A 13,795-nucleotide genomic window follows, 5' to 3' on the forward strand; every position below is an offset into this window, starting at 1 on the left:
TCTTAGTTTTTTTTTACGTCGCCTAAAGTTGGACGAACGTTTGCTACGAATCGAGCTCACGACACCCTCCCCCCCCCCACCTCCACCCGCCTAAAGGCGCAGGGACGCGACTCTTCATCCCACTACGCTGAATTACTCCGCAATGATCAATTTGCCCCGGAGTAATGAGCGTTCACGTTCTGTTCGCGTCTCCTTTGCGCGCCTGCATTGGCGCGTCTCAAACCACGAGCTAGGCCACAATATTTCCATTGGACACAATTGACAAATATATGTACATAATATCAAAATAATATCGACAATGAATGCGCATTAAATGATTAGTTCTCCCTGTAAATCAACATCAGCATCTTCTTAAAACATACACGCGGGCAAACATGCATACATACATACATACGCGTAAGCATAGCGCTTAAATATTCAACGCGTTCCGTAATTTCACTCGGGGGTTGGGCTGCCCGAGTCTCGGATTGATCCGCGCGCGTCGTGTCGGGATGCGCCACGTGCCCGAGTCACAGAGCACGGGGCCCCTCGCGCGTACGGATAGCTGACGAACGACACCGCTGCTGTCAGTTACGATATTCGTTTCAAATCGGGCTCTCAAAAGTGTTCCCGTTCCGTTTTTTACCACGCCGTTCTGTTTAAAGCGCGCTCGTGTGAATGCAGAGACGCCTTCTTACACACTCGTCCGTGTGGTTTTATTTGTAAAGTTCATATGAGCGGTGCCCATTCTTGGTATCCATGCGAGAGAGAGGGGGGGGGGGGCGGCGACAGTGAACGGCTAACGCCAAATGTGTTCACGGGTTAAGACAACAACAACAGCAGCAGTAGTAGTATCTCTACGCGTAACGACACCGAGGAGGCAATCGTAGGGAGAAGTCGGGGGGGGGGGGGGGCACGAGACGGCGAGACGTCACAAGAGTACAATTCAGAGGTGCAACAGAGGAACGGTCAACGAACGCCGCTATTGTACGCGCGAGCGGCAAGCGGAGATGTGAAATGCGCAAAAAAAAACCCCAATAACAAACAAAAAAACAACCCAAAGAATTAAAAGAAACCCGCACATACACAACACGAGGTGCTGCTACGCGCGCCGCTGGGACGTACGCAGGTGAACGAACAGGCGCCGCTGGCAGGCAGAACACGTGCACGGGTACATACGTTCAGAGAGAAGTTTTTTTTGGTCTTTACGCAAGACTTTTTTTAACGCAAGACTTGTTATAATTGAGCCCGCCGGGACGAGGCTTGTTCCCGCGGGTCCTATGAACCATCCGAACGCTTCCCGCGGCCAGGAGACTCGCCGGCCCCTTCAGCAGGAAGAGCGAGAACGTTGACTTCAGACGGGGGGGGGGAGGGTGTGTGTGTGTGCGTGTGTGTGTGGAAAGTGTGGGGAGCTGGGAGGGGGGGGAGGAGTTGTGGAGGGGCGGGGGAGAGGGGAGGGGGTGAGGAGGCTTGGGGGAGGAGAGAGAGACAAAAATAAATAAATAAAATAAAAATAAAATAAAACTCCTTTTCCCTCCTTCCAAGATGTTCGAACGCCGATTTGACAGCTCCAATCAAGGCAGCTCCGCGGTCGCGAGTGCGGTGGCAGGCGGTGGCGGTGGTGGTGGTGGAGGAGGAGGAGGAGGAAAGGAGGGGAGGAGGAGAGGAGGAGAGAGGGGAGAGAGGGGAGGGGCGGCCACGGGGGGGTGACACGAGGCGTGTGCGCCTGCGCAAAGGTGTCCCTGCACTGACAATGCTCTTCCGAAGATAGCGTCGGCGGAATCTCAATCAAACCGACCTCTCCGTCGGCACGATGCGCTCCAAGGGACGGGCCCGCAAACTCGCCAAAAGTAAGTGCGCGGCGCGCTTTCCGAGCGAGGCGCTTGCAGACGATACTCACTTCACACTCACTCACCCTCGCCGCCTCCTCCTCCTCCTCGTCGTCTTCATTAGCGCGGCTGCGCTCCGCTCTTGACCAAAAAGAAAAAAAAAGTCGCAGGCTCTTATACAGTTTGGCGTGTAAGCGTGCGCCCGGGGGGCTACCTACGGTGAAGTTCCTCGAGCACAAAACGCAGTTGGGGCCGGCACGCACTCGGCCAGCCCAGGCGGGCAAGAGACGCGAGACGCGAGACGCGCAGCAGCAGCAGCGGAGGCTTTGGGCTCCATGCCCTTGGCGCTGGGAGGGCGCGGCGTCGGTCTCAATCCGCAGCCAGAGCAGAGACCGCACGGCAGCGCTCACTCGAGGCGCTGCGACCAAGAGGGGAGAGAAAGGGGGGGGGGAGGTGTTGAGAAGAGAGACCGTGGCGCGGCTCGGCACGACGTTCCCTCGCCGGCCGGGCTAGTCCGCCGAGGCGTCGCTTCGAAGTTGCTAAAGTTTACGAGGAAGCAGGGAAACTTTTTTCCCCTTCTTCTTGTCCACCGCTCTCTCTCTCTCTCTCCCTGCTGCTGTTTTGCGTGCGCACGCGGCTCTGGGTCTCAAGCCGCCTCCTCCTCGCCGCCGTCGCCGCCGCCGTCGCCGCTCGCTTCGCGTGTAGTGGGCGCTCTCGTACCGCTCACCGAGCGCGCGGGGAGAACGGGACCCCCCCTCCTCCTCCTCCCCTGTCGGCCGCGCGTTCCACTCGCTGTGCGCGGTTCGCTCGTTCACGTTCACCTCGACTTGGGAGAGGTGGCAGGCGGGAGGGGGGGGGGGGCGAGAGGTAGCAGCGCTGCCGTTAGGCCCTGGGGCCCGCTTCCACGCAGAGGCGGTGCGGCCACGGTTCAAGGGGCCCGGTTTAGCGGCGACGGGGAGAGACGCTCGGGAGGCCGCGAGCGGCGATTTTGTTGCGTGGCGCGGCGTCGCGATGGATCTGACGCCGCGCGTACTTCTCACGCGGTCTCTCCTCCTCGTTCGTTTGTTTGCATGCATGCATGGACAAGCACGGTAATGTTTACTCGTGTCGTATAGTTGTAGGATCGTTGTTGTAGACACAGACAGTCAAGATATAACCGTAACAAAAAAAAAAACAACGCGTACACGCCGTGCTAACATATAATTGGACGTGGTGCGAGTGGGGCAAGCTCCTACTTGGAGTTCGTGGTTTGAAATAAATGCTGCGACTTCAACTTAGCGACGGCGTAGCAGCCGTGTTAGGAACTTTTTTTCTTTCTTTTAAAAACGTGCAGACGCTCGCATCGGTTCGTAAAAGAACTTCCCAGAGGGAGCGAGAGAGAGAGACAGGCGCAGCCAAGGCGGTTTTTCCTAAAGTTTAGTCGCTCGATATCTATGATTCTTATTGTTGTTGTTTGCAACGTTCCACTCCGTTCTCTGCGGCTTGGCGTGTCTACGAAAGCGGTGCGATTTGCGTTCAGAGTTCACCGCAAGCACCGCCGCTTACCAAGAACATCTTCTCTGAGTACTGTAAACAAAAAAAAACAAAATCCGTGTCTTAAATTGAGCGCTTGCAGACACGTCGCTCATGCCGCTAATGTTAATTAAACCACCGCTGTCGGCACTTGTACGTATTTTGCCTGAATTTTTCTGTTGTGTGTTTATGTATTTGTTTGTTACACGGCCTACGAGAGAATTTCGCCGGTCACCGTTCCGGCTTAACTGTGCGGTTATTGCCGTGAACGGTGATATTAAGTTTATATTTAAGCTGCAATGATATTAAACATCGTGACTCACACATACAGCCTATCCTACCTCACCCTAACACGCTGTTTCTTATTCGCCAGTAACAATGCGTGGCCTTAAAAATAAATGGTATATAAACCGGAGACGTTTCGGGCAATATCCCTTCTTCACAGCACACAGACAGAGAGAGAGAGTGGAAAGGTATTAGACTCTCTCTGGCGTCTATGTAGAGTCCCGATAGAGTTGATCTACTTCTGTGCTCCGAAGAAAGGGCCATTGCTCGAAACGTCGCCAACTACACCCACTTTGTTTTATTGAGGCCGCGGTGTTATCGACGCGTATTTATTAGAGTTCGTTGCCGCGTATTATTTGCGCTCGTGAACCATTGGCAACGCAATAGGAGCGGTATCATCCGAATCATCTTCCTGTTTCATACGCACGCGTTGCCTACACGTTGTTCAGCGCTTATACGCGTGTGGTGTTTGCGCGCGTGCACGCCTGTGTATTCCATTACCGCCAACTATTAAACGACGCGGGAACCGTCGTCACAATTTCAGTGAAATCAATAAAATGTAATTGCTCACGCAGACAAACGTCAGCGAGACGAGAGGTCGGCCGTAGAACCGACAACACGGGGACTCCGAATTGCGCGCGCACGAAATTCAAGTCTACGGCAGGATGGGGGAAACAGACATTACGTCCGGGAATTGAGTTCTATCATATAGCGCAACTGTCTGTAGAGAACTATTGTATGAGTAGTGGCTTAAAAAAAAATAGATTTATTATTTATACACGAGTGTAATTATATAACCAGAGTCGTTAAACTTCGACAGTCGATGCAATTAACGCGACGATCGTTTTTGCCAGCGTCATCACGCCACTCGCGATTTGCTATGGTCCTCAGTGCACGGCCAATTGTCAATCCACTGCTGGATGGAATCCTGACCACGCCAGCGCGCTCGTTATGGGCAGTTCGTTTGTTCATACTTCACCGCGCCGGTTAAGTGCGGGCTCGCACAGGCGGGGTAGGTGATGGGTTTCAGATGTCACCTCGACGTGACCGGGGCCTCGAAGTTAACGGGGAACCCGCGTTCGGAGTGCGCGGCTCGAACCACTTCGCCACCGCTTCACTCCTCCACCTTATCGATCACCATTCATTACACCGCGAGCGCTAATTTAATTCCACCGCGCAACTGTTATTCGCACGTGCGTGTGATATAGTAGTTCACTTATGCGCGCGTCCATTGCAAAAAGAAAACACACAACTTTAACATCTCCGTCTAAATCTGCGTTTGCATGCTGTCTCTGAGCGTGTCCGTGCGTGCGTTTGCACATACAGTATTATATTGACGATATAGTACACTCAATGGGTGTCTCCCCTGTACATGTGCCACTGACACTGAACCCGAGTTAAATTCCCGGCCACGGGTAACAATCGTCGGCGAGTGACAGCGGAGAACCCGTCCACGGGCCTTACTCTCTCGTACATCGACTCGGTCTTACGAGTAAAGTCTCAAGATGACTGACGCTCGTGCGATCATGTGGACGCGCTCGCAGCGGGGAGGACTGGAATCTTGTCTGGTTGTATACGTCTGTAAAAATGTGTAAGTGAGCATTGTATAAACACGCGGGGGTGTGAGTGGTATTGTGCACCTGCAAGCAACGCAATCTGTAGCGCGTGTTTGTGTAGCTTTGATAAGCGGCTTCATAAAACTACCTGTGGAACGGTGCGAGCAGTGAAGCGATGAAGCGATGCGAGTGGGGGTTATATTTATATTTTTAAATATATTTGTCCGTAGAATGCGGCTCGTAGCACCTCGCGTTTGACGTTTTACAAGTGTTGTTTTACCGGGCATTGTGCAAAGGCGTGCGTCTATCTGTGTGCGTGAGTTTGTGTGGGGCGCAGTAGTTCAGCCGCTGTGCTACGAACCCGGCTATGACCCGAGTTCGACTCCCGCTCACGGCCACCAAAAAACCCAGTGATGATTGTCTGAAGCGGTCATGGGGCCTCCCCTAGGTGGACTCGGACTGAAATGAGTAGCTGGTGCTCGGTGGGGAGACAAAGGCGGCCGGGCGTGGTGTTGGCCACCCCAACCCCCTCGTGTGCCGTGCCGGCCTTCATAGGTGCTACTCGCTAACAGCACTTGCCCCAACAGTCTGTTACAGGCCATACGAGGGATCTTTGTCTTCATATGCGTATGTGTGTACGTGTGTTTGTATGTCTTTGTATGTTTGTTTATATAGATACACATATATTGTGGGTAACGGTAGCGTACAGCGGTTAGCGCGCTGCGCTACAATACCGAGCGGCGACCTGAGTTCGATTCCCGCTCACGGCCACCAACGCACCCAGTGACGATGATCTGGACCGGTCCTGGGCCTCCCCCTAGGTCGACTCAGACTCAAATGAGTACCTGGAGCGGCGCGTAAACATCAGCACTCGGGAGACAAAGGCGTCCGGGCGCGGTGATGGCCATCCACCACCTTCGTCTGCCGTATTGGCCTCTTACGTGCTCGCTGACAGCACTTGCCCCAACATTCTGTTCAAGGTTATATGGGGGAATCCTTGTCTTTGTATGTATCCGTGTGTATCTGCATCTATGTGTATGTATGTATGTATCTGTCTTATGTATATGAATCTGTGTGCACGTGTGCGTGCGTGTAGATGTATGTGTGTATGTCAAAAGCGCAGCGCTTCGCGCACTGTGCTACGATCCCGGGTCCCGAGTTCGATCCCCGGCAACAGCTAACATAATTGGCGAGTGATATCAGGACGCGTCTTGGCCCTCCCCTAGGTTGACTCGGCGTAAAATAAGAATCGAAGGGCGTTGTGAAAACTCTTAACACATTGGGGGGGGGGGCGGGAGACAAAGACGACCGGGCGTGGTATTTACTACAGACAACCCCGTCGGGTATTGTGTCGGCCCTTAATAGGCGCTCGCTGATAACGACGCTTACCCTGCCATATCAACATTATGTAAAAGGCTTCACGGGGGGCTGGGGAGGGGTCTTTGTCTGTTGTTGTGTGATCGTGCGCGCGCGCGCTTGTGTGTGTATAGATATACATAGCCGGGTTTGTCGGTAAAGTTTAGCCACTAAATTGAAACTCTCACGCGTATGTATGGGGCGCCAGATCGTTGCCATTACCATACCGAACGTTGCTAGCAAATGGAAAACAGGTTGTACAATTTGTGTGTACGTATGTGCGTGCGTATGTGTGTGTGTGTGCTCTGCGCGCGCGCGCGCGCTCACTTGCGCGTGCGTTTTGTGCTGTGATCGTAATGACTTTAGTCTGGCAGGCTTGCTATGGGTGGCTGGTAGAGTATTAGTGCTGTTCATTACTGGTAGCTTGCCGCACCACCACCCCCCCCTGTTTTTTTTCTTTTTTTAAATAGCCGAACTCAGAACTCGGTCCTGCATTCAATTTCACTCAATGCGACTCTCACACTGGGCTGTCATTAGCCTCCGATACGATCCCTCTAGAATCGGCACGCGTGTATAGGCAGCTGATGCATTGGCCCATGCACTGCATTAGCAGTAGCGTTGGGCGGTGCGGCGACCACCCACCTGAGTTGAATTCCCCGCCGAGGCGAAGGTCAGTCGCGAGTGGTATTGTTGTTATTAACCGGTGTCCTGGGCACTTCGATTTACCAACCCGCACCGACCGGCGTGGTGAAGTATGGCAAAACTACACCCATCGCCCGGCCTCTCCGATTGTGGACATGGCGTGGGGAGACTTTATTCAGCAGTGGACTTATAAATGGAATATAAACTATTAGTCCGGTAATACCGCACCAGTACTGTGTTTATTATTGAACAGACAAGCGATACGCTTAGAATTCTTTTGAGTATCAACATTTATCAGTGGTGGAAGCTGCAGATAATTTAATAGTGTGGTCGCATACACTGTAAATATTTTGACTCTAATCTTCGCAGGATCTGCGCAATTTTTCCATGTACCATATTAAAGACAAAGATCCCCCGTATAGCGTTAACATACTTTTCGGGGCAAGTGCTGTTAGCGAGTAGCACCGATGAATGCCGCCACACGTACACGACAGACACACACTAACACGCAAACAAGGTGATCATTATCATCAAATCCACAACTTTTTTTTAATGAACAAATTTCAACCTTGCGCAAAGCACATAATCTCGGTTATAGATTGCATTTGAGTCCGATGTGAATTATCCTGACGTTAACTCGTTTCGATAATAGCTAGTCAGCGGCATCTTTACACATTTTGCAGGCGTCGTTCACGCACTCGTTGTTCATACGTTGGCCGCTGCGGTGACGTTCGTTGAACATGTTACAGGCACCGACGTGGTTCGTCGTTATGCGATAGCAATCTTAAATGTATCTCGCGATCTTGAGCGGGCGTGCTAGCACAATACAAACAACAACAACCACCACCATCACCACCACCGGCCGTGAAGGTCTTCTGCGGACAAATGTTTATTGTTATTAGTTTGTGTTGCCTATGCGTGGAGAGATGTGTGCCTTTTAAAAATAAAAATCATGTAAAATAATTTAAAAAAAATCCAATATCTCTTAAAATAAAAATATATATTATTCCAAAATGTGCACAATATTCGCCAGCCTCTCGTTGTTGTAGTAAAGGAACACGCAGTGGAATAAAATAGCAATGGTAGTAGTCGTAGTAGTCGTCGTACTACGAGTAGCAAACTCTATACAAGGAAATAAAATCGCCAACCATATTTTCCGCACCGTCAGTCTGACACCGCACTATAGCAGCAGCAGTAGCAGCAGTAACAGCATTAGTAGCAGCAGTGGCAACAGCAGGAGTAGCAGCAGTAGCAGCAGTAACAGCATTAGCAGCAGCAGTTTCAGCAGTAGTAGCAGCAGTAGTAGCAGCAGTAGGAGCAGCAGTAGTAGCAGTAGTAGCAGCAGTAGGAGCAGCAGTAGTAGCAGCAGTAGCAGCAGTAGTAGCAGCAGTCGTAGCAGCAGTAGCAGTAACAGCAGCAGTAGCAGCATCAGCAGCAGCTCGAATGCAACAGAACGAGCGGATTGCGTTAGTCAAGCGCAACATCATTCCCGCTACGTACAACTCCAAGCGATGCAATTGCAGTCCTGAGTCGTGTGCGTGCGGTGATGACGATGATGATGGTGCCGATGATCGTGGGAGTGAGTGAGTGGTTGCCGCCTTGCGCTTACAGAACCGCTCGTTAACCCTGCTACGGTTCATATATTTCATATGTGTATGTCATTGGCGAGTGGTATTGAACCTCGTCACTAGCCCCCCCTCCACCACTTCACCAGCCCGCTCTAAACCAGCGTGGTCAAATGTAGCCAAACTACAGACGACCCTAACGACGACGCGTGGAAGGAGGTCTTCATCCAGCAGGGGAACGAGATAGCGGTGTCAACCATTGAAGATTTCGTCCCGACGAGCGGAGGTGACTTTGAACGCAATCGTTCGCGCAAGAAGGAGACCTTTTTTAAAATCTAGTTTCTTCATCTTCTTATTCTTCAATCTTCGGTGCGCTCTTGGAGCAACGAGTTTGCGACCGACGACTACTGCCAGTGAGAGAGCCGAGGAAGGGCGAGAGGGAGAGTTGCCAACGCCGTTTGCTGCCCCAGCCGCGCGCTTTATTCCAAGTGCATTAAGCCTCATTGTAGGGCGCGTCGCCCTATAGAGAGAACCAGAAGCGGGGTGGAAACTCGATATTGCAATTAGGAATACAGTACAGAGGGGTAGGGGAGGGCGGGGGGAGGTGGTGGTGGTGGTTGTGGTGGTCGTGGTTTACAATGTTATTTCAACTCGACTGCCGTTTGCTTTCTATCGCCACTACCGACGCAACCACCCAGCCAAACATCACCAAGCGCCCCCTTCCTCCCCATCCGCTGCGCCACACACCTCTTCATGTTTAGACCTAATTATTGCCACCGCGACAAGTCCTCCCCCTTTCATGGATCAGATGACACAATAGCGACGGGGGGGGGGGGAGTCTCAACACCCACGCACACACACACGTACGGACAAATCACGTGGAATGCGTACGATCTCGGAAGATAAGCTGATTTTTTAAACCTGGTTAGTACTTGGTCCAGGAACACAGCCGATCTAGGCTTGGAACGTCACGTGGTCTCACGACGATGGCAGTGAGGCCGCGTGTTCTTGAATCCATCCGTGCAGAGCCCTTCAGCGTCACCTCACTCGTCAGAGTGGGTGGGGGGTTTGTGTCCGGGTCCTCCACGATTTCCTCCCACACGAGGCCGAACTCTTATCGATGGCAGTGGCCGACAGAGAGTCTTGAGACTGGGTGAGGTATTCCTGGCTAAATAAAGGGCATCACTGTTGTTGTTGTTATTATTATGACAGGGTCAGTGAACATGTCTCAAGAGTATGTCAGGGAGCGCCAGGGTTCCATGTGAGGCTGGGTGACACCTCAATTCCTAGTCTCGTCTCGCGCCCTCCATTTATTCATATAGCATTCACACTCACACGCTGCTTCCTCGCCTGTTAATACACACACACACATATACATGTCTATACATATGTATGCACGTCAATACACATGGATATTGATGTATCCGTGCGCGTGTGTAGATCATGCATTTTCAAAACGATGTCCGCCTTTTGCTCAAAATACAGGACGGCCAACTCTGACCCACGGCGTGAACTCTCCGATCACGAACGCGACTTTCACGTCGTGGCGCGCACGAGGAAGACATTCGTGACAGCTCAGGCACATCACGTATACAACAACATGAGCATCGATAATCACGATCGCGATGCTGATGATTGCCTTTTTTGTGTTACCCCCCCAGGAGATGCCTCGCTAATTCTGTCGCATTGGGATATTTGGTCGATTCCACTCGCATGGGTGTTTTGTTGGTTGGTTTCGTGTGGCAGGAAAACTCAGGGTACCGGCGTGAAAGCCAACCACCGCTCACAAGTGAGGGGAGTAGCACTCACCAGCTTCGCACGGATGGATTCAAGGATCGTCCGTTGCTGAACTTCCATCTCCTAGCCACTGGGCAGTGTGTAAGCGTGCATTACCTGTGCCATAGATGCCTACAATGTAACGCGTTTGTATTGTCGCGTGTTTTTTTTTTAATTAGTATTGGGTGGTTAGTTCACCACGGGGTATGGTTCGCGAGTCTAGTGACCGTAGCAGGGCGGTTGGAAGAGTATTTGCTGGTAGACGCTATAGCCTTGCTTTGGCACTCGCTTCTGCGTGAATGTACCTACCGTATTTCCGGATTATAGGACGCACTTTCCCTGCCCCGTTGATTTTAAAAGCAAACCTTGAGCGTGCGTCTTAAGATCCGGTGGGCGTGCAGCTGCGCTCGCGTTTGTGCGCTTTAGATTCATGTGGTGAGAGGTGTCGCGGTGGTTAGCGCGCTGCTCTTTGAACCCAGCGACACGAGTTTTGATTCGAGCTCACGGCCAACGCCAGCAACGAATATGTGAACCAGTCCTGGGCCTCTGCGAGGTCGACTTATCCTCAAATGCGTACCTGGTGCGGTGTGTAATCATCGCCACTCGAGAGACAAAGGCGGACGGGCGTGGTGCTGTCCACCCCCCGCCGCGTGTGCCGTGCCGGCTATCATAGGTGCTCGCTAACAACACCTGCCCCTACCGTCGCTTAGGGCTCTACGGGGAATCTTAGAATTCTTTATTGACACCGGGAACAAGTTTAAGGTGCGTCTTACTTTCTGGAACGTCTTATAATCCAGAGACTACGGCAACACTAACGTATCATATACATATTTTTTTCTACGTGACTTTACCGAAAGAACCAAAGAGTAACCCTAACCCATCAAGACTATTAACGTAAAAACATCACTTTCATACGTTTTTTTTATCGAGCACAACAATTCCATATTTGCTTTATTTTAAACAATATAAATGTACGGTAATTTTCTTCATCTACTGCTGGATTAAATCCCGTCAACGCCGTGTCGGTCGTGAGGGGTGCGGTGGGGGGGGGGGGTGGTGTCTTGACCATACTTCACCACGCCGGTCAATAACGGCTTCAGTGAAGTGGGGGAACCAGGATCAGGACGGGTTCAGATATATATATCTCGCCACTGATGATAGCCGGGAATCGAACTCGTAACCCACTCTTCCACCGGATCTACGCTTTGTCATGGTCGTGTGTTAATTTTTGGTACACGCGCGAAATGCGATGCTTTGGGTCACCGCTTGAGAGGCAATTGATGGTCCATTAGACTCGTGCCCGCACTCGTGTTGTCGCGACGGATATACTCGTCTGAACGTTGCGCCGGTGTTACGGGCGCTTGTTCAGCACGTTACATTTCGGTTCTACGGCTCATTGTTTACGTATATAGAGAGCGCTACGCGAGATTGGTGAACGCTAACCCTTATCAATAGACCGCAGTTTTCACGTCCCATTGCCGGATATAATAGTCGTGTCTCGGAGTCGAACCGTGGACCTCGATGTAAATGGCATATCATCTGGTGCGCGAGCCAATGCGTTATCCGCCGGAGTTATGCCCTATCGCCAATGTATATATCATTGTTTATATATGCATCATACGTCCGACAATTGTAACAAGAGCGATCGATGCGTAGTCGTTTGCCATTCCACCGTTTGAATGAAGGGATTCGCCTTCACGCCTTTGACGACCATAGTTCATCGCGGTGGTCGGTGCGGGTTTGTAACAACAACAAACAGACAGACAAAGGGGGGTTGGGCACCCCGGGGATCGGTTCACCGACTGATGTTCACCGTGACAGAGAGATTCCAGCAACTTGGATCGGCACGCTTGATAGCAGTGCGCTAACCGCAGCGCCACCACTCCTGCCCCCCCACCGGTATATTACGATAATCGTAATCGTACATTGTTGTTGACGGAAACCGCGCGTGTTCGGTGAAGTCTGTCGGTGAATGGATGACGTGGATTCTTTTATTCATACGCAACATTTCATTTTATTTGCGAAGCGAACGCGAGGATTAACGAGCGTCGTAACGATGCCACTATTTAATAACAATGTCACTATTTAATAACAATGTCACTATTTAATAACAATGTCACTCGGGGATGTAGTTGTCGATAATCGAATACTGTCGCTCGGATTTAATAGCAAAACAAGAAATCGACAAGATTTCTCGTATAAAACAACCATGGTGTAAACACCTTTGAGCGCAGTGAATTCAGATCGCTGCAGTCATACGGACAGAGACTTCACGCACGCGACCACGATGGCTTACACCCGGCAAGATAGACATTTAAAGTGCACCACGCGTGGAAGCTGTTTGGTGGTGATGGTGGTGATGGCTGTCGTGGTTATTGTCACGGTGTGGGGAGCGGTGGTGTAGTGGTTAGTGCGGTGGACACTAGTTCGAATCCCGCGCAAGGCCAACACCGGTGACGATTTCCTGAACCGGTCATGGCTCTCCCATAGGTCAACTCAGCCGCAAATTAGTATCTGGGGAGACAAAGGCGGCCGGGCGTGGTGTTGTTCACCCACCCTCTCGTGTGCCGTATCGGCCTTTCTTCATGGGTGCTCGCTAACAGCACTTGCCACAACAGTCTGCTCAGGCTACACGGGGGATCTTTGTCTTTGATGGTCGTGGTGGTAGTGGGTGGAGAGTGGAGTGGAGTTGTGGCTGGTTTGTAGGGTGGGGGGGGGGGGGGAGACTTCTACGTTCGCCGGATTGGTGGCGTTTAGAAGTAATTAATGGCCTAATTAGCCGCAAATTGACGTTCCGATAATGCGTATTCAATACCTAATTAGCCTGCGTCAATGAGCACTGTCGCCTAAATCAATAGCGCGGAAGCCTTAAACAATGCGCCCTGTTATTTAAATGCGGCGGCGGCGGCTGCTGCTGCCGCGTCTGCTGCTGGGAGAGAAATGTTCGCCGTGGCCGCTTTCACCTCCTCCACCGCGGTGGAATAGGTCGAGGGTGCGAATTCTGCAAATTGCGAGCGTCGCTACTTTTTTTTTGCGCAAAAATTCTTCTTTGCGCGATCCACACGCACGCCCCGCCTCCCACCCCTCAACTCCCCCCCCCCCCCCCCCGTCGTGGTATTTTGCGGATTAAAATATAATTCTACGCGGAGTCGTCATTATCAGTCAGCCATTGTCTATCCACTGCCGGATGAAGGCCTCCTCAACGCGCCGTTTGACCATCGCTTGGGTTGTCCAGTGAGACCCGACTGCCACTAACTCGTCTCATCGTGCTAACAGCCTACGACGTACGGTGCGA

General features: G+C 51.8%; 1 protein-coding gene across 4 annotated transcripts in view; it reads left to right on the top strand.

Moving 5' to 3' along the window:
• The first annotated feature begins 1,673 nt into the window (after window positions 1-1,673).
• LOC116946935 (histone-lysine N-methyltransferase MECOM-like) overlaps window positions 1,674-13,795 on the top strand; it is a 313,772-nt gene continuing 301,650 nt past the window's right edge. For all 4 annotated transcript variants that reach the window (XM_032962216.2, XM_032962218.2, XM_032962217.2 and 1 more), the window contains exon 1: window positions 1,674-1,829. In XM_032962216.2, the coding sequence (XP_032818107.2) occupies window positions 1,793-1,829 (37 nt within the window). In that variant the 5' untranslated portion in view covers window positions 1,674-1,792. The remainder of the gene's footprint in view (window positions 1,830-13,795) is intronic.

The sequence above is a fragment of the Petromyzon marinus genome, chromosome 28 (genome assembly GCF_048934315.1).
Source record: "Petromyzon marinus isolate PM22_M1 ecotype Great Lakes invasive population chromosome 28, UKy_Petmar_22M1.pri1.0, whole genome shotgun sequence".
NCBI lineage: Eukaryota > Metazoa > Chordata > Hyperoartia > Petromyzontiformes > Petromyzontidae > Petromyzon > Petromyzon marinus.